At 41.1% G+C, this 26,292-nt stretch overlaps 1 protein-coding gene across 1 annotated transcript in view; it reads right to left on the bottom strand.

Moving 5' to 3' along the window:
* The window catches only part of prkg2 (protein kinase cGMP-dependent 2), a 27,990-nt gene extending 1,698 nt beyond the window's left edge, over positions 1-26,292 (bottom strand). Inside the window, exons 1-16 of the mRNA XM_037680152.1 lie at positions 26,216-26,292; positions 24,248-24,749; positions 19,800-19,966; positions 17,038-17,151; positions 13,889-13,994; positions 13,504-13,567; positions 8,656-8,733; positions 5,784-5,878; positions 4,183-4,251; positions 3,985-4,083; positions 3,653-3,803; positions 2,864-3,000; positions 1,578-1,667; positions 1,293-1,434; positions 336-499; positions 117-239 (exon numbers count right to left, since the gene is read on the bottom strand). Of these exons, the coding sequence (XP_037536080.1) occupies positions 117-239; positions 336-499; positions 1,293-1,434; positions 1,578-1,667; positions 2,864-3,000; positions 3,653-3,803; positions 3,985-4,083; positions 4,183-4,251; positions 5,784-5,878; positions 8,656-8,733; positions 13,504-13,567; positions 13,889-13,994; positions 17,038-17,151; positions 19,800-19,966; positions 24,248-24,749; positions 26,216-26,285 (2,171 nt within the window). The 5' untranslated portion in view covers positions 26,286-26,292. The remainder of the gene's footprint in view (positions 1-116; positions 240-335; positions 500-1,292; positions 1,435-1,577; positions 1,668-2,863; positions 3,001-3,652; positions 3,804-3,984; positions 4,084-4,182; positions 4,252-5,783; positions 5,879-8,655; positions 8,734-13,503; positions 13,568-13,888; positions 13,995-17,037; positions 17,152-19,799; positions 19,967-24,247; positions 24,750-26,215) is intronic.

The following is a 26,292-nucleotide window of genomic DNA, read 5'->3' as shown; positions in this document are numbered from 1 at the left end:
ACCCTCTCGCTGCAGCTGTACCCTCTCGCTGCAGCTGTACCCTCTCGTTGTAGGTGTACCCTCTCGCTGCAGCTGTACCCTCTCGCTGCAGCTGTACCCTCTCGCTGCAGCTGTACCTGCACAGTTTGCGTATCAGGTCCTCTGGTCTTTTGCTGATCTTCTTGGGGAAGTCCATCTTTTCAATGCCTTTCAGGATGAAAGTGTAGGTCATCATTTGGTCACTTCCTGAGAACGGAGGACTGTGGGTTTAACAAAAATAAACAGGTTTTTTTCAGCTCTTTTGAAAACTGCAGTTTTTATTAACTTTAATAAAGACCACAGATCACTGCACTGACCTGCCCGTAAGAAGCTCAAACACCAGGATCCCCAGAGCCCAGAAGTCCACACTGAAGTTGTGGCCTTTGTTGAGGATGATCTCGGGCGCTACGTACTCCGGTGTGCCACAGAAGGTCCAAGTCTTCTGGCCCGATCGGATCTTTTTGGCAAATCCAAAGTCAACCTGTTGAGGTAGGATCCTTTGGTAAGCTCCACAAAATTGAGGGTTGAAAAACGTACAATGATGAGTCAAAGAGCTTGTGACAAAAGGATGAAAGATACTTAGAACGCTATTTAAGAACAGGATTGATAAAAACACATTTACTGTATAACTAAAATCACTGCAGGAACATTTTATTTATCTTCTGTGAAGGAGTGTAGGTGTTTATCATCTCAGACAAGACATGTCTGTCTTTGGTTGGATAGCTGTGGTAGCCATCTTGAATCAGGTTGAATCCTTGTAGATTACTTCTGAGAGTTTCACTCAGTCTAGCCACTGGTTCATGAGATATTTTGCCAACAGACAGACACACTTACTCACAAGCAAAAACACTACCATCCTTTAACTTTTGGCAGTGGGTGATGAAGAGTTGTATTAATTTTATTCCCCTTTTATTCCCCCAGTAAATCCAGCTGAGGTCACAGATCAAGAGAGGTCTGGACCTGAAGGCAGCGCAACATGAAAGTTTTTGGACTGGGTGCGGAGAAGAAGGTGATCCGATCAAAACTTGAATCAAAGCTTACTTCAGGACAGCATTTCAGGTTTTTAAACGGTAAATAGTAAACACTAAATTATTCATTTTTATTTGGTGTGAACTGAATTTTGAGCGGCATGAACTTCCTGTTGGACCAGGCTGCAGGAATGAACGTTTAAATCAGTTTAACTATATTAATGTGGTGCTTTTAGAGCTCAAAGTAACAAACAGCTGCACAGAAGTGGGACAAAACAGAAGAAGAATAAAAGGAGGAACGTTTACCAGTTTGATGTACCCGTCGGTGTCGAGCATCAGATTCTCGGGCTTCAGGTCTCTGTAGAGGACACCTTTACGGTGGAGATACTCGAAGGCTTCAGTAACGCAGCCGATGCAGAACTTGGCGGTGGGCTCGTCGAAGCTTCCCCTGAACGCAACAAAAAGTGTTTTAATGAAATACAGCAGTGGATTCCTGCTTTATTAGAGACTTAGAGGTTTTATTTTTGGGTGGCAGTCCAACAGAAAAGTCATCAAATGATGCAACAAATCTTTTTGTTTTGCTTCTCCCACCGGTCTCTGAGCAGACTCCAGATCTCTCCTCCCAAACACGCCTCCAGCAGCATGTACACATATTTATTATCCTTGAAGGTGCCGTACAATCTGAAAAATGAATAAAAATAAAAAGTTAGGTCATCATTTGAGCAAACTCTCTCTTTCTGTTCAGAAAATGGCCCCACGGTGTCTCTTTTATACATTTACCGTATTTTCCACTGTACACATCGCACCGCCCTACAAGTTGCATCAGTCCAAATATGTCTAATAAAGTGGAAAAAAACATAAATATGTTGCTTCGCCATATAAGTCGCCTCTATTATGCATCACTGCTGAAGCATCATGTTTGTTACGCGTCACCGCTGACAACCTGGAAATGTGGGCCGGTGTTGTGCCAAAAATCGATTGGCTGCCAAATGGCAGCTGCGGGAGCGTGCACAGGAGGACTTCAACATGAATTTAACAAGATTAACACTTAAAAACAATTATTTGTCTGCTTGAAATTATAAAAGGAGATAAATGTGATAAAAGGTGTGTCTCAGTTGAACTTTTCCTTAATAAATGCACTTTGACAGTCAAATCAGCTGCATTTCAAAGTATTTGGTGCTTCGGTGCTCCAGGAGCGCACAGAGGGAGGAAATCAGGAATTTCTTAGAAATTTAACAAGATAAGCACCTAAAACAATTATTTGTTTGCTCAAAATTATAGTAAAGGTGTGTCTCAGTTGAACTTTTACTTAATAAATGCACTTCAATGGTCAAATCAGCTGCATTTTGCCGGAGTAGTGTAACGAAATGAAGTTGATTTGACGGATGCTCCAGGCGAGCTGGACCAAGGTGGCAGGCTATGGCAAGCCGATTGTGCTATTAATAGCCATTTTTACCTATTAAATGACACAATGGCATGCCATACTACTTGAGTGCCATTTAGCCGCTGAAAACGGTTGTGCTCAATATTTTCAATGTCAGAATTAATAAAATTGGTCATATCTCAGCCAAAAATTGGTTTATAAATATGGGAAAAAATACATAAATAAGTCACTTTGGTGTATAGATCGCATATCATACAAAGTATGCAAAAAACTGCGACTTATAGGCCGTAAAATACGGTAAATGTCATTCTGTTTGAATTGTTTATATCTGCAAAATAATGAGTTTGTATTAAATTGATATACAGCTGGTCTTATTTTTTCAGTAAAACAAAAAACTATTAAAACTGACCAGATTTAATCTAAAAATAATATGTTCCAATGTGTTTTTGCAGATAAATGAAGGAGAAATTCAACATGTTGGATAAACACTGACTTGACAACAAAAGGCGAGCGAGCCTCAGCGAGGATCCTCCTCTCAGAGTGGATGTGCTCTTCCTGCCTGTTTTCCACAACGTGCTTCTTCTTGATGATCTTCAGAGCAAAGCTGATGTCTTCGCCCTTCACCTTCACCTGAAAATTCATTTTTTAAAATCGCATGAGAGGGATTTTTACAAACAAATGTTGTCAATTATCAAAAGAAAAGCTTGGAGATTATAATATATATATATTTTTTTATTCAAACATGACTTTTTTAAACTAGACTGAGAATGTTTTTGCACCGTTGCACGATCTAAAGCTTCGAAACTGTAATTTTTGGCCATTTTCATGTGCACGGGTTTCTTTTCAAGGAATTTTTGTTTTCTTCACATTGTTTAAATTTTAGATTTAAAATGTTTAACATGATGGATGTTTTCTTCCCCACTCTTTAATGAAAAAACATGTTCAAAATTGTTTTTTTAAGCAAACAAATCACCTGTAGGAACAGATTAGTTTAAATTAAATTAAACAATAATGACATTTATTTGTACTTGAATCAGTGCTCGGTATCTGCAAGTACTCAAATATAGATATTTGTAGTTGCTTTGGAAAAATGTTGCATCAGTGACTAATTCAACAAACATTGAAGGTGTTTTATCTGCAGACAATATGAACAACACCAGCAACACCAATACTATATGCCGAGAAAAACTAAATTCAATTCATTAGTTATTAACTCTTGTGTTCTAATTGATCTAACTCCAAATCTGTTTTGTGTTGTTCATGAACTCTGCTTAACAGTTACCAGTTCAACACGTCCAAAGCCGCCAACACCGAGTGTAGCGATGACTTCCAGGTGATCGAAGGGCTTGGATGAAGAGAACCCCGACACCATGTCCTTCAGCTGGATGAAACAGGGAGACAGCGGCTGGCTCTGGTGCCGAGAGAGCGACTTCCTGAACGAACAGAGGGCGCATTTTATCCAACCAGTGAGAAACACGGAAATCTGATAACGATGAAGTTAGTGTCACGTTCCTGTTTATACTTTCAAACATGTCACTTTTAGTTTTTACTGAAAAAGTAGATTTTTCTGTCATTATTTGCTGTTCATTCTGAGAATCGGGGTTCTGGACCTACTTGGTATGTCTCTTCTTGTCATCACGATCAAGTGTAGCCACGTAGCCTTGGAGGTGCTTCTGCAGCTCGTTGAAGTTGCCCACCGTCTGATCGAACGTCCTACAAGAACAAACCAAGTGGAGCTGCACTATAAACTGCACAGCTGGTGGTGTTTATGCATTAGAGCATTAGGAAGAAATATTTAGTACAACTACTTACTCTCTGTCGATGACAAGACACTCCACTCCGTTGTCATCAGCGACGATATTGGCTGACCTGACATCGTCACTAAAAACACACGTGGAGCACAAAGAGAGACTTAAACCGCCAACCCCTGCAGTTGTTTTAATGATGACATAAAGCTAGCACTGTCTCTCACTGGGCTTTGAGAGTTGGAGACGAGTTAATTAAAGAGAAAATTGTGGAAAAACTGCGACTGAATTCAGACTGTTTTAAAGCAAACAACCAGCATGACGTGTGGCTGCTTGTTCAATGACCAGTTTTTGAAAATCACAACCCGTTTTTGTGTGAACTGCTTATAGAAACTGCATTCTTAGCAGTCGCCCACCTTGGTTTGTTTTGTTCCCACTTTGGCAGCTGTTTATGATTTAATCTGCTGGAGTTCAAATTGAAGACGGGCAGATTTGGGCCTGTTTTCAAAAACTATTATCATTAGAGTGATGAGGACACGCTGGTGTGGGCCCCCGGAGGAGCTGGCCCAAGTGGCTGGGGAGAGGGAAGTCTGGGCCTACCTACTTAGGCTGCTACCCCCGTGACCCGACCCCGGATAAGCAGAAGAAAATGGATGGATAGAGTGATTTTTAGACTTGTCTGTCAGAGGAGAGTGCTCCTAGATGCGTCAAAACACAACTCTAAGGCTCTGGAGATGTCATTTCTAACCCAAACCCAGTCCCACCTGACCCGAATTAGGGTTGTGCCATAATAATGTGCATGATGTGTGGGCCGGGCCGGTGTTGGGCTTTTTATTTGCGTCAGCAGACGAGCGCTGCTGATGATCCAAATGTCAACATTCACCAGCCATTTCACCGCGAGCTGACTGGCCTTGAAAGAAGTTTAAAAAAAAGTTCAGTTAAAGTAAAGAAAGACATTTAAACAAATGAGACATCTTTGTTCTTTCTTTTAGAAGTTGGTGGTGTAATTTAAAAAAGATTCAGCTGCACTCGGCCGACGACCAAAACAGGTGAGATCCCAAAATGTCTGACATGTCAAAGCTGGGTCCGTGTCTGAATAATGCAGAGTGCAGGCAGAAGCAGGGATTTGACAGCCATGAAAGGACAAGCACCCCCTCAGCTCTGATCTTCTGCCAACCGTTAATATGAGCAATAGTATAAGAAGTCAAAGCTTGGGGGGAGGGGGGAGGGAGGTTCGGGTTCCGACCTGTAATTACTGTTAATTCGTCGGGTCGGGTTCGGAAATGATGGCTATGGGCTGGGGCCCAGTTAGATTATTTGGGCTGGAGATGCATCACGCTGTCTTTGTGATTATTTAGATAAAAAATGTGTTGCTTCATGAATCATGTGAGTAAATGGAGAATCATTCAGAACATCACATTTAAATGAGTGCCGTTCAAAAAATAGTCAGAGCCCAGGAAGATGCTGCCATAGTTCAAACACTTTTTTTATTAAAAAATACTGCAAAAACCGCACTCCCTCCAAAACACGATTTCAGTAAAAAAACATACAATTTTCAGCAAAGACCAAGATTTTAAATAGATTTTAAGTAGGAAAAGCAGCTTTGCTCAAAATGCTTGCCCTCTAATTTCACTACCTGTTATTATCGACAGCTTTTGTTGTTTTTACCTTATGAGTGCTTTCTCTCCAAAGTAGTCTCCCTTCTGCAGTGTGTTGATGATCTGCGGCATCTTGTGGGCCTCGGTGGTTTGGGTCACGTTCACCTGGTTAACACAGTTTTCATGACCTTTAAACCACTTTACGTCTCCAGTTCAGCTTTCACAGGTGCTTCATATTTTCTCTGTATATTTGTACATGCACGGTAAAAGCTTAAAGTGTGTTCAACCCCATTCAATTCGAGTCGTTCGTACGTGAAAGGACTGCGGGATTAGGTGCAGTTGAAGCACTTCATATTCTCCTGACTTCCTGTACAAATACACAAATTACTTGAAAGAAAGTTTAATCAGTGGAATCAGATTTTTTTCTGCTAGTTTGCAAAGCAGGTGAAAAAATTGATGCTTTGAAACTTCTCTGTGATGCTTTAAAAGACACACCCCCCCCCCCCCAGTCGAGGTCAGCCATCACACTTGTGGCACCGTCCCGCTTAAGAAACGCCACACTGACATCACAACTGTATGTCTCGAGTGTGTTTTAACTAAGTGCCCTGTTTGACCACAGTGACCCTCACTTCCCATGTTTTTCTTTTCAGAATGTATTCCCTCCCTGGTCAGGGGGTGCGGGGGTGGGGTCATTTCCTGTATTACCTCCTATCCTCCCAAACAACATATGCCTCACCCTTATGTTAGCATTTAGGAGCTGCTGTCTCAAATCGATGTATAATGGCATTTTTAAAAATCCCCCATGGACACATGTCCCTCTACATACCCCCCCCCCCCCCAGTGTCAGGTTACTCACTGATGAGACAGACAAGATGGTGAGTCAGACCCCACTCTCGCATACAGTTACATCAACATACAAATTGAGAAAAAAATTATATTTCCACCAACTCTGGCACCAGACCACATAAACAGATCCAAAAACACTAAGAAACTACAAAACCGATCCAAAAACACCAAGAAAATACAAAACAGATCCAAAAACACCAAGAAACTACAAAACAGATCCAAAAACACCAAGAAAATACAAAACAGATCCAAAAACAACAAGAAACTACAAAACGGATCCAAAAACAAGAAACTACAAAACGGATCCAAAAACACCAAGAAACTACAAAACAGATCCAAAAACAACAAGAAACTACAAAATAGACCCAAAAACAACAAGAAACTACAAAACAGATCCAAAAACAACAAGAAACTACAAAACAGATCCAAAAACAACAAGAAACTACAAAACGGATCCAAAAACAAGAAACTACAAAACGGATCCAAAAACAACAAGAAACTACAAAACAGATCCAAAAACAACAAGAAACTACAAAACAGATCCAAAAACAACAAGAAACTACAAAACAGATCCAAAAACAAGAAACTACAAAACAGATCCAAAAACACCAATAAACTACAAAACAGATCCAAAAACACCAAGAAACTACAAGACAGATCCAAAAACAACAAGAAACTACAAAACAGATCCAAAAACACCAAGAAACTACAAAACAGATCCAAAAACAACAAGAAACAATAAAACAGATCCAAAAACAAGAAACTACAAAACAGATCCAAAAACACCAAGAAACTACAAAACAGATCCAAAAACACCAAGAAACTAGCTAATCGTTATACTCTATACTTCGTGGTTCGACTTTTGCAGACTCGATGTTTCGGGGGTTTCCAACGTAACACGACACACGATTGGCTGATTGATGGAAGGCAACCAACCAGAGAATTGTGCTGAGGAGTAGAATGGCCATCAGGAGCACTGGGAAATTTCCCGGTGGCCTGGTCCGCTCAGTGATTGCAGAGGGCCCCCCTTCTTTCTCTTTCTGAGGCTGTCTGTCACAGCAGAGCAAAGACAACAGGCAGGTGCCCAACCTGTTGTGTGTTGACAGCCTCAGAAAAAGAAAGGAGGGGTGGGGTTGGGTCTGTCTTTCCCCATTGCTACTGCTCAGGGAGCTTAAGTGAGGTGGACCTGAGTGAGCAGCATGGATTGATTATTTAAAACAATCAAGCGCGACCCGAACTGAACCGAGATGGCCTCCTTTCTCAAGCCATCGTTCCTCTCTATCAAGGATGTGAACATCTTCATCTGAGCTGCAGATGAGTGTAGACCGCAGAGTCCTGGCCTGGCCAGTGGCTGTTTAGTTTCACCTAAGACTGATCACCCTCCTGACACTGACCAGCATACACAATATTACTCTTGTTTGTGCAGGGGGACTGGATCTTTTGGGATGGAGTCTTGGCCCAGTGGCTTTCAAACCCCAAGAAACATCACGGCAGTCATGTTTAGAAAATAAACGTCTCAGTTTCTCTGAAACTCCTGCAACATACAGAACGACTACTGGTCTAGGTCTGGGTTGAAAGGTGGACTTTGACTTTTTTTATGTGCGAGAACGAACGTCCTGCAACCACGTGACCACGAGTCGACTGTTCAGCTTGGGATGGAGTATTCAGAGTCCTTAACTCTGACTCTAAAAACATAACATGGCAGTATCTATGAACAGACATTTTGGCTTCAGTTTTAAACAGTGGAAGTTAATGGAGTCGCTCCATCCATCTTTATGTCAATGCACGCTACTTGTTTGTCAACAGCGGCTCTAAACTGGTGTATCTTTTAGGCAGATTCTTGCAAATTGTCTTCGAAATCCCTAAGACAAGTAACAAGAACCTGACTTCTTGGTGGATGGTCTGTCTCAGTAGAATAAACATTAAACTTACAAAATTACCCAAGAATATTTTTTAATCTCTCTGAGGTAAATAGTTTTATCCTCAGAATTTACTCAGAATGTCAAGACTAAAGCTTCACAGTCTTAGACTCTGTTTCTAAATAACATTTAAAATGTAAGAGTTTGAAGGTGAGAGCCAAAAAACAAATGTTTTACCTTCCCCTGTGCAATGATGTAGAAGGTACTGCCCTCCTCTCCCTGCCGGATGACGTAGTCTCCTTTGTCATAGTATTCCTGAGGGGGAAGGGGTGAGAAAGAAAGGGGAGGGCAGTCAGAACTGCAGCTTTTCATTGATTTACCCATTGATCCTGTTATCCTGGTTCCTGGTAGTCAGTGCCCTGAGGGACGGGAGCTAAAGTTCAGCTATCAGTGACGCTCTAGTCCCAGTCTGCTAATCTGTGAGGGATTTACAGCATCCACTGAATAAACAAACCAGAAAGCTCTAATTAGGATGTTTTAATGTCTGCCACACGGGTATTTCATTTAAAATTTACAGTGATTTATTGTAGCATAAATCTCTGAATTGTGTGTCTGCTGATTCAGCGATCACACTGTTCTTTTCCTGTTTGTCTACTTTTTTTTAACAATACCTGCAATCTAATTACCTTTGCATACTTTCTGTTATCTCAGCCGTTCATGCATCCAAAAGTTCAGGCTGTTGTGAAGATGGATGCTGTGAGTCTAGATGTGGAACTATTTTACCAGAGAAACACTTTGAGATCTCTTTTAATACTTGATATTTTCTTTGGAATTAGCTTCAGCATAAATAACTCCATTTTTGTATTCTTACGCTATTTTAGTTTTTAACTACCATTCCGATACTTTCAGCTTTTAGTTACTGTTCTGCAACTTTTATCTAACCTATTCAGAGTCAGAGAGTCAGAGTTTCTTTATTTCTTTATTTGTACCACATGTGGTACATGTGGTGGAATGAAATTGTGTAAACAGGGTCCTATTGCTACATTAGCTATGTATCTAACTAGCCGTTTGCTACTTTTAGCTTCTTGCTACTCTAGTCTTTTGCAGCTTTTAGCTAGCTTTTTGCACTTTTAGCTAGCTAACTACTTTTTGTTGCTATAGCTACTAGTTTATTACTTAACTTTTTACCAGTGCTATTTATGACTGAGTTTGTTGCAGCTCCTCAGACTGAAGAAGTCTTTTGGATAAAAGACTAAACTTTTCAACAAACAAGAATCCGTCCAGAGAACCTGAATTAACTTTGCATATTTCCATCTACCTGGATTGCTGAGCATGCATCAGGGTAACAGTCAGTTTTTAGCGATAAAGTAAAAATAATGGCACAACTTGATGTTGGCGACAGATGCAGAAGTTCAGCCAAACCACCACATTCTATTCAAATATTAAATACCAGCCGCTCAATATCTAAATGAAAAATTAAGCAGGAATGTTTGCAAGAAAGGTTTAGGCTCATTTCAATTTAGGCTAGGCAGCACAATTATCTGTCTGCCAAAATGACATTTTTAACCATGTTAATTTTAATGAATAATTGCAATTTGTAAAGCCTAAACATCCTCTAGAGCTCAGGTTTTGTAAAGAATGACTGTATTTTCAGACTCGCAGTTGGGGGTGCCTCAGTGGCTACATGAACACCATAAGCTCCAGTTCCACCTGATGTAAATATATTTTATAAAACAGCATTTATTCCCTTTTCTTTGTGCGCTTCTGTTTGTTCTGCTGACCAGCTGCAATCCGAGTGCAGCTGTGCATAAAAATAAAGTTTATTAGAATAATTTTACATCTTAAAAAGTCCAAACCAAAAAGAAAGACTTAGAATGACACCGGTTTGAGCAAATTGGTTTCCAGTGCGTATTCGCACTGTAAATAAGAGTGTGATAGATTCAGCTAATAAAAGTAACTTTAATTTTGATTTATAATTATCCTGTGAACAATAGACACCTGTAAACCAAAAACAAGTCATGCGTGGTTCCGTTTTAGAGCCGTAGTTAAACTGAACGACACTTTGAAATCTTTTTGGAAATAAACGTTCAGATGTTTTCTGTCAGCTTGAGCCAGGTTGCTCCACTTTGTGCAGGCGAGACGGCCGTCTGCTGCTACAGACCCTCCGTTGTCCAAAAGAGAACAAACAAATCAGAGCAGCGTCCGTAGCGCTTTCCGTCAAAACCCTTGACAGAAGTGGCATTTTGCTTGAGCATCCAAGATTGTTTACCTTCTGTTTACGCTTGAGGAGAGCCTAGTTTAAGGCCAGGCTGTGACAGCGGACAGCATGCTAAGGTTTTGTTTAGAAAGACTGTCTGGATGATCCCGGAGCTGTTCAGGGGGAGGACGAGTTTGTTATTAAACCAAGCTCAACTTTAAATGAGCTTTACGACTCTCAAGATGGAAAGAAAGAGACGTTGGACTTTCACCTAAAAGCTTTACAGCATCTCTCGTCGTATAACTCAAACACCCGGAGCAGCCATTTACCGGTACATTCTTTATTCCAAACCAGTGACATCATTTCATTAACTTGTCATCGACAAACTCTGCAAAATCTTTTAAATCTGGATGCAAGCACAAAACTGTGCCTTCCTTAGACATCACCCATTTAAATGTAAAGATTCATTCGACCTTCAGTCTGCCATTTTTAAAGATGGCCGCCAACGTACAATATTAAAACATACTATTTTGATAAATGTAAATTATTTTTTGGTTTTAAAGATTAGATTACTGAAAACACAAGTACAACTTTTGGGGAAACAGGTGAATTTTCAGTTCCACCCAACGATCATGTTAAGAATTTAGTTTAAAGTTTTTCAGTTTTCTACCATGAAACATTTTCTGCTTTCATCGTCTTCTTTCGGCTGCTCCTTCTCCAGGGGCCGCCACAGCGAACTAACTCACACGAAGACTTGGCTGTTTTTACGCCCGATGTCCTTCCTGACGCAACAACAAACCACTGAGCTACCACAGCCAAATGACAAATGAGTTGGGAACAAGGAAGATGGTACAACGGTGGTTCTTAATGAATGATATGGAGAACACACCAAAACACATTGAGCTTTAGCTGCCAGAAAGTCAACAGCTGTGCTTCAAACGTCCTTAAGGCAAAGGCGTTTTCAGGAGTTGTGGGGTCTTAGACTCAGGAGTTTTCCTCCACACATACATCTACATGGAAAGCACACCCACCAGGTTCACAAAAACATCTTGGGCAAATTCTTCCTGAACATCTGCACATCTGTCAGGTGCTCCCTGAGAGAGTAAAGATCAGCGGAACGACTGAACGAGAGAATTTGTCCCCGATGATCAACAATGGTCAACAAAAGCAACGGCCGTCCGTGAAGTTAGCACAGTGGTGGAGAAAGTACTCAAACACTGTACTTAAGTAAAAGTATACAGACAAAAATGTACTCTAGTAAAAGTAGAAGTACCAAATTAACGTTTTTACTTAAGTAAAAGTAAATAAGTACATGCTTTTAAAAATACTTAAAGTATTAAAAGTACTTGCTGAATGTGTTACCTAATGCAATGGCCTACAATATAATTAAGTGTGCCCACCATATGAATATTTTCTGTAATACATTAAAAGTGTTGAGTCATTTTAATGATCGATGCTGCAGATGATGCGTGTTTTTATTGTGTTTACTCTGTGACACCGTTCACACCTGGACTTGTGATTCTGTGCAGGGATGACATGCAGAGTTAAATGCCATTAAGCAAAATAAGAAAGAGGAATGATTATACCTTTGAAAGTTTTTATTTAACACAACCATTGTGTCATTTTAATTGCAGTAAACACATTTAAGTAAAAGTTGTCTGCCTGAAAAAAGGATCATTGGACACAACTAACAAAGGAACAGGCTCTGATCGTTTCAACTCCAGTTCATGATCAACTCTAGTTAAAATACTGTCCAGTCAACCTTTTTTTATTTTAACTTCCCGACAACATTTTCAAAACTTGGCCCCGAGTGTCGAGCCATTTGGAGACATCTCTTGTCTCCCAACATCCCATGAACTGACACATTTTAATACTGCAGCAAGAATTTCTTGTTCAAGTTCAGAAGAAGTTGGTTTTCAAAGTTTCTGGAGTCCAGTCTGGCTCTTATGGGAGAGAGGATCTGTCCTGTGATAGTGTTTCAATAAGGCCATGGGTGGTGCGTACCTTCGGACTGACTCTCCACAGTGGAATCCATTTTGGGTGTTAGCGGTGCTGTGGGTGTGCCCAGCTCAATGATGTATATTCATTCAACGTTTATTTAGACAGATATATACTAGAATAGACGTCACTGGTCCAGCTCTTCTTGAAGGTGGGTCTAACGTTACCTGCCCACTTTGTCAATGGACCAACTCCCTCTCACCATTGGTTACTTTCAAACTAAAGAACAAATAAAAACACAACGTGGAACAGCAACACATTATAGAAATGTAGTGTACTAGAAAATACAGATACTTAATGTAAAATGTAGTTGAGTAAAAGTCACAAGTACCCATGTTTAACTCTACTTAAGTAAAGACACATGAAAAATGTGCTACAAAGTAACAAAGTACTTGCACTCCCACCAGCATCATGAAAGGGAGGCAGCTTTTGACCCGACACCGATGGGTTCTACTCAGTTTTCTCTTTTTCTATCCAACCGTCCTGCAGCTGAACTGGGGTCGGCCTCCACACACACCGTTCTGTCGCACACTTGTGTTGTCTCACACCAAAAGCCTGTCTCTCGCACATCTTTAAGACATCACTCGTCCCTTCATTTGAATAAACACTTTCCGGGGCCTTAGTCAAATAATTACAGTAACAATATCCAGCCCCCGGCGATGACAGGAATAATATTGCCTCTGTTCATCAACACGGTAATTTGTGAGTTTTTGCCAACTGGAGCTGCAGTGATTATGCTGACATGTGGTAATGGTATACGGCCAAATGGTAATGATATTTTGACAGCAGCTATCTGCAACATGCCGGCTCCCATAGGCTGCCAAAAAGTTGTGCAATACGCACAAGAAATGAAATTGTCCCTCTGGTAGAAGTTTGACAGAATAACTTACCACCTCCAGGCAGTCCACTATTTTGCTTAGCTTGTCCTCGGGTAGATTCGCCAAGAGAGAAACACTGACAGACAGAGGAGAGTTAAAAATACATTACACTGTGCACAGGTGTGCACACATTAATACAGAAACTGCAGTTTCAACACAAAATAAATGTTCATTTTATTGCGAATATGCAATCCAGTCACCTTTTCTACAAGAGTTTATAACATAAGAATTATCATGTTCATTGAAAAAAAAGGTACAAATACTTTGTCCACATCCACGCTGATTGGTCCCAAAACCAATACATAAATGGATTTCGTAAAAATGATCCTCTAAGAGACGTTTTAATGAACATTAAAAGACTTCAAATAACCAGGTGATGCTAAGACTTGGGGCTGACCTTCGGAGGAAGTTGCGGTACTGCTCGTGTCGCGTCTCAGCCGTCCTCCTCATGATGTTCTGGAACACCTCTCGGTCCAAGGCCCATGTTCTCACTTTGTTCACAGCTGTAGAAGCAGCATAAAAAAATACACCCTTCTAAAACATGTTGCACTGAAAGGATCAACGTGGTAGATGTTATTTTATGCAAAAACACTTGTACTGTACACAGCACATCATACGGCCCGTTACACAGCAATACGGCAATCTGTAGCAATGACCCCGACAAGCAAACACCTATTTGACCTTGATTTGTGACCTTGATCTTGGAGACGGGGTGATGAAATTATTGTATGACACGCTGTCTAATGATGGTGCATATGTGTATCAAGTTTGTTAAATTATATTGAGAAGGCAAGACAAGAGAAAGTTTGCAGGCGTACGGAGACTACGCCATAATACCTTTGATGGGCGTATAAAAAAATACATTAACCATAAAAATGACATTTTGTGAACATATAACATAACATATTGCACATTGTGCAAATAATTTTTTCTGACAGGCTAAACCCAATGCACTTATATGTTGTTCATGGTCACCATCAGTAAACATTGAGGCAGCTGCCATGACGGCTACAAAGAAAGTCGAGGAGAGTCCAGTGTGGGTGGAGGTGGGTATTATGCACAGTCTGGACCAGGGTTATTCAACTAAATTGCTCAGGGGGCCACAGTTACTGACAGCCAAGAGCTCAGGGGTCGGACATCCAGCAAGTTTATTTTATGGTTTAACATCTAGTTTTATTTAAAAATCAACCCATTGGTGGGCCAAACTGAGGTCATCCGTGGGCCTGATTGGCCCCCGGGCCGCCAGTTGAATATGCCTGGTCTAGACAGTTGCAAGATGTGGATGTTAAAAATTAACTGTAATTTACAAAAATTGGTCATGCAGCTTACTGGTTGCAAACGCTCAGAATTCAGTGAAACTGCAACAGAAAATCTGTTTTCTTGCAGATTTCAGTTGCAGCCCAGTGAAATTCGACCTTAAACGGCCCTGTCGTTACAACGTGAACATTTTGTTTTTTCTTTGTCGTTTGCCATTTCTTTGTCAAAAGGAAATGAGTTGAAGCTCCTTAACATACAAAGACGTGTTTAAAACGAACCAGCAGCAAAGAAAAAGCACAAATAAAAACCTTCCACTTCATCTGCCACCAGTCAGTCAGCGTTACCTGTTCACCCAGAACATCTAGGACACCTGGATGTCCATCTCTCAAGGATTAACAGAAAGTTAATTTACAGTCCATGCAAAGAGTGCTCACATATCTATGTTCTCAAAGCCATGTGTGTAAAAAGCAACCAGGACGTGAATCAAGTAAAGTTTCTGTCAACACCGCCATGAAAACTCTTGTTAGCTTCACCATCTCCGTTCTTCATCTCCCATCAGCAGTGCTTAAAGTTGTCAGGGATGAAGGTCGGAGGATGTGTTGTAGATTTATACAAGAAGATGGACCATGAGTGGAATACCCCCTCTGGGTCAGGGGGGAGTCTTTTGCCTCAGATACAGGAGTTGAAGTACCTGGGCGTCTTGCTCTTGAGTGATGGTAGGATGGAGCCAGAGATGGATCAATAAATCAGGGACCTGTCCTCAGTAATGAGAGTGTTGCTTCAGTCAGTCATGGTGAAAAAAAGAGTTACGGTCCAACCTTCAGCTAAGTCCATGACCAAAAGAATGCGATCCCGGATGCAAGCGTCTCAAATGAGCTTCCTACTGGCCAGACGAAGGTGAGGAGCCTCGTCACCCATGGGGAGTCAGGTCAGGTGGTTTGGGCAGATGCTCCCTGGATGCCCCCCTTTGGAGGTTTGCCAGGCTACGGGGGCAGACCCAAAACTCCCTCGAGCTATTATACGTATATCCTCTCTGGCCTGGGAGCACCTTGGGGGTCACCTGCAGAGTGTCGCTGTAGAGAGGGAGGTCTGTGTTTCTCACCTGGACCTGTTCTTTCTGCAAACTGACTAAAGATAAGTGGTAAAAAATGGAGATGGATGGATAGCTGGCCGCACATCAAACTTTAAAGTTCCAGGACTTTGTGGACTTTAAAACAGGGGTGTCTCAAACTTTTTGGATTCAGGGGAGAAAAGGTTTCAGGGGCTCCCTCATCCCCCTCATGTTTATTAAATATATTTATTCAATTTGTCTCTTTAATACGATGGAAATATTTATTTAAATATAAACCTGTTCTTTAATAGTGTTAACACAATTTTTATACTTTTAAACATGGGGTGTTTTCATTCAAGGCGCACTTAATTAACAACATTTTTAATTTCAACTTCCAAAAATTACATTTTGAGAAAATGAACAGTGTCAGAAACTACTTGAAAGCTTTACCTAGTCACATAACGGACATAAATTGTTACAGAAAAGTCTCTTTACATAAAACTGAACAGAATCATCACAGCAGTTGTCAAACCAAGTTACAGGGATTCGTTTGTAAAACGATCGATGCTCGAGCGCAAATAGTGAGTGGGTCGTCGGGGTGGTGTGGGGAAGTCCTCCCCCGGAAAATTTTTAATAAAGTAGATGTGATTTCCTGCATTTTGGTGTATTTAAACATCTTTGTGCTTGCAGTTTGTTTGTTTTTTGCGGACCCCCAAGTACTGGCTCGTGGACGTCCGGGGATCTGGGGACCCCAATCTGAGAACCACTGCTTTAAAACAGCCTAATTCCAGTTTGAAACAAAAACAACTTAACAAATATGCAAATATCAATTTTTTTTAGAATGCATGAAAAGATTTGACTTTTAAAATGTATCCCATGCTCAAAAAGCATTTGGTGAGTATTAATGTTTCAGTAATGGGAACTGCTGCAGCGATGACCTGGACACTTTGCCTTTAAATTCTGTGTCCCACACTGAAGAGGTCAGCTTGTGCACGTGTCCCGCAGTAACCCTCGAACTGGGACACAGACTGTCACTCAGTGTGGGTTCAGTGGGACCAGTGCAGGGGCAAACAGGACACAGAATCAGACTGCTGATAAACAATGTTTGATTATGTCTGCCACACTGTCACAGTCCTCTGAGTCGTTAATGTGTTCGATAGTTGTAGCATCTGTCTGAGTTTATAAAAAGAAATATAGTTAGGAGAACGTTCAGTCTTTACTGAGTTTAAAACGTTTACCTCGCACCGATGCTGTCCGTGTGCAGTTGTACAGGATGGCTAATTCCCCAAACGTGGTCCACACCGCTATCGATGTGAGCAGCTTGTTTTGTTGAAACACGTCCAGCTTCCCGTCTGAAAACATGAAATAAGAGCAATCAATGATTTTTTTTTAAAGCTCCTGTTACACAAGCATAAGATGCAACACCAGCTGAATGAAACTGTAATCACATGTGATTCATAAAAGGCACAAACACAAGATGATTTTTGTTCTTTTGTCTTAATAAAGCCTCTTTCATGATTTCCACAGTCAGATACAAATCCAGTTACAAAATAGTTAAGACACTGTGCAAAATATAAATTAAAAACTGTATTTGAATATTTATAAATCTCATAAACTCATGTGTTATTCAGAGGGACAGTCTACTGGGATATTAAGTCATCCCATTTTCTGTTGATGAACATTATTCTGAAATTGTTCCCATTTTTAGAAACGGTCTTTTGCAGACTCAGCCTCTTTAAAATGTTCTTTTATACTCATTCCTCTTACTGACCTGTTGCCAGTTAACCTAATTAGATGCAAAATGCTTTTAAAGTTTTTTTTATTGCCCCTTTGTGTTGCTGTCGAAAATAGTTAAATTATCTTTATCTATTTTGAATACATTAATTTTAAATTTGTGCATTAAGAGTGATAAGATTTAAGACAACAGTAAACCATGAACAGCCCTGAAATTAATATAAATTAAATTTGTGGCAGAAATTAAGACTGAAGACGTCCTTTGAGATTACAATCAGTAATGAGTCCAGATGTTTGCGATGTTTAGAGCCTCAATACAAAAAACTTGTTATATATCATGAGCAGTTCTCATACCGCCCTATAATCATCAGTCCAAATATGTCTAATAAAGTGGAAACATCCATAAATACATCTCTTTGCCTTATACGTCGCATCTATTATGCATCACCACTGACACATCGCGTTTGTTACGCATCACCGCTGACAACCCGGAAATGTGTTTGCGTGAAATTCTAGTAGTTTAGTTCAGTTTAACTTTTCTTTAATAAATGCACTGTCACAAATGCACAGCTGCATTTCAAATTCGCGGCTGCAGGAACGCGCAGAGGGACAACTCGACGTGCATTTCTTCTAAATTTAACAAGATAAGCACCAACAATTATTTGTTTGCTCGACATTATAGTAAAGATGTGTCTCAGTTGAACTTTTACTTAATAAATGCACTTTAATGCTCAAATCAGCTGCATTTCGCCGGAGCGGCGCTGTGAAATGAAGCTGGTTTGACGGTTGCTCCAGGCGAGCTGGACGAAGGTGGGAGATTATGGCAAGCCAACGGTGTCATTAATAGCCACTTTTTGACACAACGGCATGCCATACTACTCAAGTGCCATCTAGTGGCTGAAAATGGTAGTGTTCAATATTTTCAGTCAGAATGAATGAAAATGGTCACATCTCAGCCAAAAATTGGTTTATGAATATGAGAAAAAATCCATAAATACGTCACATCAGCGTATAAGTCGCAGGGTTTGACAATTATGCAAAAAAACGCTACTTATAGGCCGAAAAATACGGTACTTATGCGCATTAGAAAAGTAAAAGTTGTAGGATTAAGTTTAGGTTTTTAATCTTGTCATGTGTTTTCAGCAACTTTTGGAGTCGACTTCCTGTATTTAGAATTGAATTCATCCCTTTTTTATAAACAATGTTGGGTTAATTTTTGGAAACTCAAGTAAAGTTTAAGGACAAACTTGTATTAAAACTACTAATTAATTAACAAATAATCGAATGTCAAAAGAAGAAAAACATGAGCGTGAAAGTATAATTAGTTTCATATATTTCATAAGTCTCAGAATAAACTTTTCTCTCTCCTGCCAGGAGCCGGTAAACCACAGGAAACGTACTCTTCCATCTGCCAAAAATAAGCTTCACCCACCAAAATAATTACAATGTACATTCTTCAAATAAAGCCCAGCTAAGCTTTCAAAACAACAAAAAGCTCTGCAAATATTTACTCCCCGTGAATCTGTAAAGCTATGGAACCAGCTGGAAGCCCAGGGTCTGCAGCGCTGCTGTGATTTGATTGGCTCGTTGTCAGAGCGGCTGCACAGTGAGGGCAAAGATTATACATAAACCATAAAAACCCATTTTAAAATACGACACACAGCCAGTCAGTTTCAGATTTGTGTTGCTGCTTTCAAAAGATGAATAAGTATTCGTAGTCGTATTATCATCTTGATGAAGGTAACGTTTAATTTTACTCACCTGAGCCTCATTGTGCACCGTATTCTATTCAGTGTACTACTTTTATTGTCTTAAGTTCTCTGGACTGAGGAAGAGCTGAATCAAGCCAGTAATAATTCTGTCCAATCACCTTTTGGAAAAGGTTTATACTCAGAACTTCTTTTAGAAGCTGTGATTTTACAATGTGAGGAATGACTGAGTGGCAAGTGAAATTCACGCTTATAAAAATATCCAGTAGATGTTTCTGTATTATCCCCCCACCACCATGAAAAGTAAAAAATCTGTCTGTCTGTAGGTAAAATATCTTGTGATATGTGGATGGGGTAGGTGAAGCACCCACACCTGCCCCACCCTCATTGGCCCCACTCTGGGCCCATGCGCAAGGCCCTCAACCCCCATCTGCTCCTAAACAGGTCTCTCTTGAAAATGAGTGCTCGTGCCTCAATGAGACTTCCTGTATAAATAAAGTTTAAATTAAAAAATAAAATAAATTCAGCCTAAGAAGATGAGACAAAGGTGAACCCACCTGCCAGGACAAACAGATGGTTCCCCGGCTCTCCCTGCTGAATGACGTACTCGCCCTGCTGATAGGTGCGCTCGTACATGCACTCTACCATGTCTTTGATCTGCTGTTGCTCCAGCCTCTTCAGGTACTGATTCTTGTTCAGAGCGTCCGTCAGGAGCTTCTTTACGCTGTCGCACATCAGAAAACACAGCAAGAAGTACACACGTTTACTGTTTCAGGATCTGAAGGAGGAATTCCAATACTGCAATCAAGTCATGTTATTTTTAAGTTCTCAATAATCTAAGTATAAAATCCAACAATGAGTCAGATCATCTGGATAGTTTTTTTTTCTGAGCCGTTTTCATCCAAAGGACTTCTTTGATCTGATGAGCCACCAACAAACAAGACTGATTCCCACAGACAACAAACATTCATTCATTGGAATGAACCGTCCAGATGACAAATGATGATGAAATTTATATATATTTATATATATATATATATATATATATATATATATATATATATATATATATATATCTCGCCCTATTCTTCCACTTGGGCAGTTCCAATTCACTTCAAACTTGGGTCCTCTACCAGAGGCCTGGGAGTTTGAGGGTTCTGTTCAGTATCAGCTGTTCCTAGGACTGAGCTCTTCTGGATAGAGATCCTAGGATCTGTTGGAGCCACTCGTCCAGTTTGGGGGGTCACAGCACTGAGTGCTCCAATGGCCACTTGGACTGCTGACGCTTTGACTCTCCATAACCTCTTTCAGCTCTTGGTATTGTTCCAGCTTCTTGTGCTCCTTCTTCCTGATGTTACATTCACTTGGGATTGCTACATCTATCACCACTGCCTTTTTCTGTCACTTGTTGACCGCCACATTGTTTGGGTGGTTAGCCATCACCTGTTTAACAGTCTGGATCTGGAAGTCCTGCAGTATCTTAGTCCTTCCATTCTCCTCCATCTTTGCAGTCTCCCACTTTGACTGTGGGACCTCCTTGGCACAGATGTTCCTCTATATTATTCCAGCCACTTGGTTATGCTTTGCCTGCCTGGATCTTTTCCATTTATCCAGTCCAAATGATATTCCAATATCCTTGCTGTGCGGTGGATCAGTGACTCGATGTCTCAGAAATTTTTGGCACATCCATGTACAACGTAAAGGTGACATGATTTTTCCACTTTGGAACTGGTATCCATAGCCACTATTTGCAATGATCTGGCTGTGGGGTCTTTGCAGAACAGGAGTGGAGACAGTGCATCACCTTGGTATTTGCCACATTTGATGATCACTTGTGCAATTTGCAATTGGCTTCTACAATTGTCATCCACATTCTCATTGAGTTCTTAATAAAGGTGTTGGTGCTAATTCTGCTCCATGCCTCGCTCAGGTATTAACGCATGTGCCTATTCATCTTAGCCACTATGATGCCTGATAGGAGCTTACATGTTGTAGAGGCAGGTGATTGTCCGGTATAGTTGGATGGGGTTGCCCCTTTCTGGGGGGTTTTCATGAACAGGACTGTCCTGCCTTGGGACATCAACCTGGATGGGATCCTTCCATTTGTTCATCTGTCACAGAGAGAGCAGTCTGTTTCTTTAGCCAGCAGGTGTGGACCATGTCAGGCCCAGGTGTGGTCCAACTCTTTATTCCTGAGACTCTGTCCTGGATGTCTGCCACTGTAATGAGTTCTGGTTCTTGTTCTGGTAGATCTTAGATCTTGTAGCCGTGCCATACGCTTCTCCAGTATTGTTCAGTCTCACCTGTACCATGACAAAAACTGCTCAAAATGCAGTATCGAAGGCAAAATATATTTTATTACAAAAAATACTTTAAATATGCAAAAATAAAGAAAACCACAGGGCGTGACAGTCAGTCAGTAGTCAGTGTGTGAATATTATGATGCATGTGATGTTAATGCAAAATAAATAATAATGAAAACATGCTGGGGGGGAAAGCTGTCCCAAAACGAAGCCAGGCCTTTATGGGAAGACACTGGGTCCAGGTGTCTTGGATCAGCAAGAGGTCTGCTTCCGCTGCAACAAAATACAAGATGTTAGATAAGACCAGCCGTCACACTTGTGTTTACTTCCTTCTTTTTCAGCCTCTGGCTTCACTGGTGAGCCACCAGAACACCCACATCATCATTACTCATCTTTTTTTTTGGGGGGGGGGGACCTGTATGATAAATATTTTGTCTCCGGTGACAAGACTTGCAGCCTTTGTGCTCCTTTCGGACAATGAATCAAACAAAACTGTGAAAACATAAACTCAACATGATCTGTCAGAGTTCACAGATGCAGATTTGAGCAGCTGCAGCGACGGGAAACATAAAGAAGACATCGCTTCCTTTGGGGAGCTGTAAACTGAAAAGGTTATGAGCCACCGTTTATGAATCATGAGGTAGGGGGTGTCTGCAGTGTGTGGTCTGTTTATCCATCTTATGGTGTGACATAAATTTTCACTTTAGAGCTTCATAAAAGCCGCGCATCTGAATAAAGTCACATTTTTAAACCCTCCCCGTCACCTAGTTTTGTTGTTTGCAACTTGTTGCTGCCATTCACAGAGGACGAGTGTTGTGCGTCTGTGTGTGGATACGCTTAAGTAATGGTTCAGTATGAATCCAATCCGATCGGACTCCTTCACATATAGAAACAATTAAAGTACATTTGTTTTTTTAAGTTTCTGTGTGGCTCTCCAACAGGCTACACTGCTGGGAGCAACATGGAGGCAGTGGGGATGAACTCAGAGGGAATTATAAACTCACACCACTGCTTGTTTGTTCTCCTGTCCTCTTCATCTGTAAATGTAACTCCAAATGTTTTCTCCAACACCCTGACAGACACATGCAGCATTCAAGGTGCAGCTAATAAAAAAACTGCTACTTCTTGATACATTTACAAACTCCCAGCAACCAGTACCAGTGGATACAGTTTTACACTCTGGGCTGTGCTCAGTGCACACAGAGCACATTGCTTTTTAACACAAAGGAAGCCATAGTGTGCATTAGATAACTTTTTCTATTCCTTTTTCATCGCTGCAGTTAGCAAAAACCTTCTTAGCATAATTAGCCTCCTAAGACTAACATATTCTGATTGTCTGTACCCACCCCAGACAACTGCACCACGTCTGCTCTTTGTTTGCACAACAAAAAATGAGTTCAAATGCAAAGAAAATCAAACTTACGGAGCAAAGACCTGATCAAAAAAGCTGATTTTTTTATCTGGGTGTCCAAAAACTTCTTTAAAAAGTCTTCAGTTAATCGAAAACGTTGCTGCCAGAGTTGATAGGGGAGATCATATCTCTGCAGTTTTAGCTTCTCTCCACTGTCAAATCCAGAATACAAAGCTCCCAACAACCTAGCTCCATCTTATATTCCAGATCTTATTGTTCCATATTTTCCTATCAGAGCACTTCACTCTCAGGCTGCAGGTTTACTTGTGGTCCCTAGAGTTTCCAAAAGCAGAATGGGAGTCAGATCTTTCAGTTCTCAGGCTCCTCTCTTGTGGAACCAACTTCCAGTTTCTGTCCATGAGGCTGACACATTGTCCAGTTTCAAGACTGGGATTAAGACTTTCCTAGTGTGGATCGGCTTGGGTTTCCTGACCTATCCCTTAGTTATGCAGCTATAGGCTGGAGGATGAATTGACCACATTTCCCCACTCTGCTGCTGCCTTTACTTGTTACCTGTTTGTGATTAGTTCTATCGTAACATGTTTTGTCTTTCCTCCTATAGAAAGTTCACCTGGACCTGTCATTGTGTGTCTATTTCCACTTCCTGTCCTCTCAAACCCAGCCGGTCAAAGCAGATGACAACTGGTCCTGAGCCTGGTTCTGCTGGAGGTTTCTTCCTGTTAAAGGGAGTTTTTCCTTTCCACTGTCTCCTTTGTGCTCGCTCAGGATGGAAGACTGAGACGAAGTGAAGATTCAACATAAATAACTTGTATGGGAATGTTTCTGTTCATGTAACAGCTGAGTAATGTTCAACCCTGAACAGATTTTCACATTTTCTCAGCCATGAAGAGAAACAAGTTGATTTAACTTGTTGTTCTTTCTCTTTAAAGGTGCTATGTGTATTATTATCAACACAAACTGAATGATACATATTTTAATTATAAGCCATTCTGAGCTGCTTGTTGTCAAACTCATGTTAAAGTCAGTTTCTTTTCCCGGTTAGCTCGCTGCCTCGTGGTCCCCATGAGCAAACGTTTTGAGATCAAGTTACTTCCTTAATCTTATAACCCTCCTGCTGGGGCACACTGAAGCCCAGAGGCCTGCCATGAACCGGTGCAATAACAGGAGGCGTTCAGTTTCAGATGAGGAGTGTGCGGCGCATATTAGTGCACATATTCCCTGTCCTGCTTGACTTCACAAATCTCATGCACTAAATCTACATGAACTGAGGGTGTCACGAAGTGGCAGCTGTCATCTTTTAAAGCCGTTCTAAAAAGGACACTTGTCTCACCTTGCATCCTTTGGTACCCGAGCGTTCTCAAAGGAGAACTTAGGGAGGCTGCTGGACGTGGGTTCGGCAGATACCCCGGCTTTGGCGCCTCTCCTTCGGTTTAGGTTTTCCTTGATGCGAACGCTGAGGTTGGGGCTGCTCCTGCTGCTGGCCTTGATGGAAGGGGGCCGTGAAGTGAGCCCTGCCGGCGCCGCGCTCTTCACCACGTCTTGCAGCTTGTTCAGCTGGATGCACTTGTTCTGCAGCTCCTCGCTCAGCTCGGACAGAACCCGCGTCTGTGAGGCCACGTGCTCCTGGAGACCTCTGATCCGCTGCTCTTTGGCACTGAGCTCCTCATCCTTCCTCTTCACCTCCGCCTCCAGCTCCTCCACTCGGGCCCTCAGGGAGTCCACGGACGACTTTTTGAACCCACCTCGGTGATCTTTATGGACCTGGCCATTAGAAGCCGGAGCCTCGGTGTGTTTGTAACGCTTTGACTTCACCGACCCGTTCCCCATCTCACCTGAACAAACACGAGATTTAAAGTCACACATTAAAAGATGATTTATTCTCTTTTCTTTGATCCTAAGGGTTTTTAAACATAGAGTTTATTCACTAGAGTGTTTTTCTGCTGATTATTTTCAGTCCAACTACTTCTGCATACTTTTAACCCTTCTTATATTGTTCAGCTCATTAAAACGTAAACTTTAAACGTTTCAAAATATTAATTTTTACAAACATACAGAGATACACTAAGATGGTTTCAATGTTTATTCAGTGGTTCTCTTTAAAATCTGCTTCACCAAACTGGTTTTATTTCTCTCTTCTTTTGCTACTTTTAGTTCACATTTAGCTACTTGTAGCTTTAAGCAAGTGTTTTGTTACTTTTAGCTTTTATCTAGCATCTGCTTCTTTAGGCTTTTAGTTAGACTTTTGCTGCTTTTGTGCTACTATGAGCTTTTAGCTAACATTTAGCTACTTATGAAAGTCACAGTCAAAGCTATAGCTTTAAGCAAGTGTTTTGTTACTTTTAGCTTTTTACTAGCATCATGCTTCTTTAGGCTGTTAGACTTTCGCTACTATTAGCTTTTAGCTACATAGCTGTTACATTTAGATTTTGGCTACCTTTTTGTTACATTTATACTTTTAGTTATCATTTTGCTACTTTTGGCTTTTAGCTATATGTTTCCATTTTAGTTTTTAGTTAGCATTTAGCTACTTTTACTGCAAAAACTACTTTTGTTACATATTTACAGAAGCGAAACATCTTCAAAGCCCACCTTTAATGGCAGTGGGCAATCATGTAACTGTGTGTGCGGGATGTATTTGTGTGTTCAAAGTCACCACTGACATTCATTGACAATTAACTTGAGACATCCTGATCCAAGATCCAAAATGAGTAAAAGTCAGATTAGCATCCTGAATCTTTGAGGAGTCTGGGAACAAAACAGCTGATGCAGCGAGGAAACACAGGAAACAGACAGAAAATCCAGCAGATGACAGTCACTGAGCATCTTCTCTATTTATTATTCAGCAGGCAGGAAGTGTTGGGTTACATGAACTCATCTCAGTGAATCAGTTCAGCAGAAGCTGCTCTGAACAGAAAACAGCTCAAAGTGACACCAGCTCAGTGAGTCCACATCATGTGTACATGAAACATCCAGAGAACAATCCTGCTGTTGTCGTTGGGGATGTGCACCCACTCACAAACACGCACAGAGGGTTTCATTCATCACGTTCAGTCAATAAATAAATAAATAAATAAACAAACACGAGACATCATATAAACAACGAAAGTTCTTGTTTTCTTTGATTAAAACGTGAAGAGGGAACGCAAACAGGATAAATTAGTGTTCAGCTGTTTGGAGAGAATAAAAACGCCACTTGACGCAGGAGTTCAGCGACTCGTCAAAACATGAAATGGGAGCGCGTGCACCTGCGTGCGTGTGAGACAGAGGTGGCTCTTCAGGTGCGGGGTCCGGTTCTTACCTGGTCCGCTGTCGGAGGCTTCAGACGAGCTCGGAGGCCGGTTGAAGAACCTGTTCGGACACCGGAGCATCGGGACG

This window comes from Nematolebias whitei, chromosome 8, assembly GCF_014905685.2.
Source record: "Nematolebias whitei isolate Nwh7 chromosome 8, NemWhi1, whole genome shotgun sequence".
Lineage (NCBI taxonomy): Eukaryota > Metazoa > Chordata > Actinopteri > Cyprinodontiformes > Rivulidae > Nematolebias > Nematolebias whitei.
The sequence above is the reverse complement of the archived record's forward strand: the minus strand, read 5'-3'. Positions and strand labels throughout refer to the sequence as shown.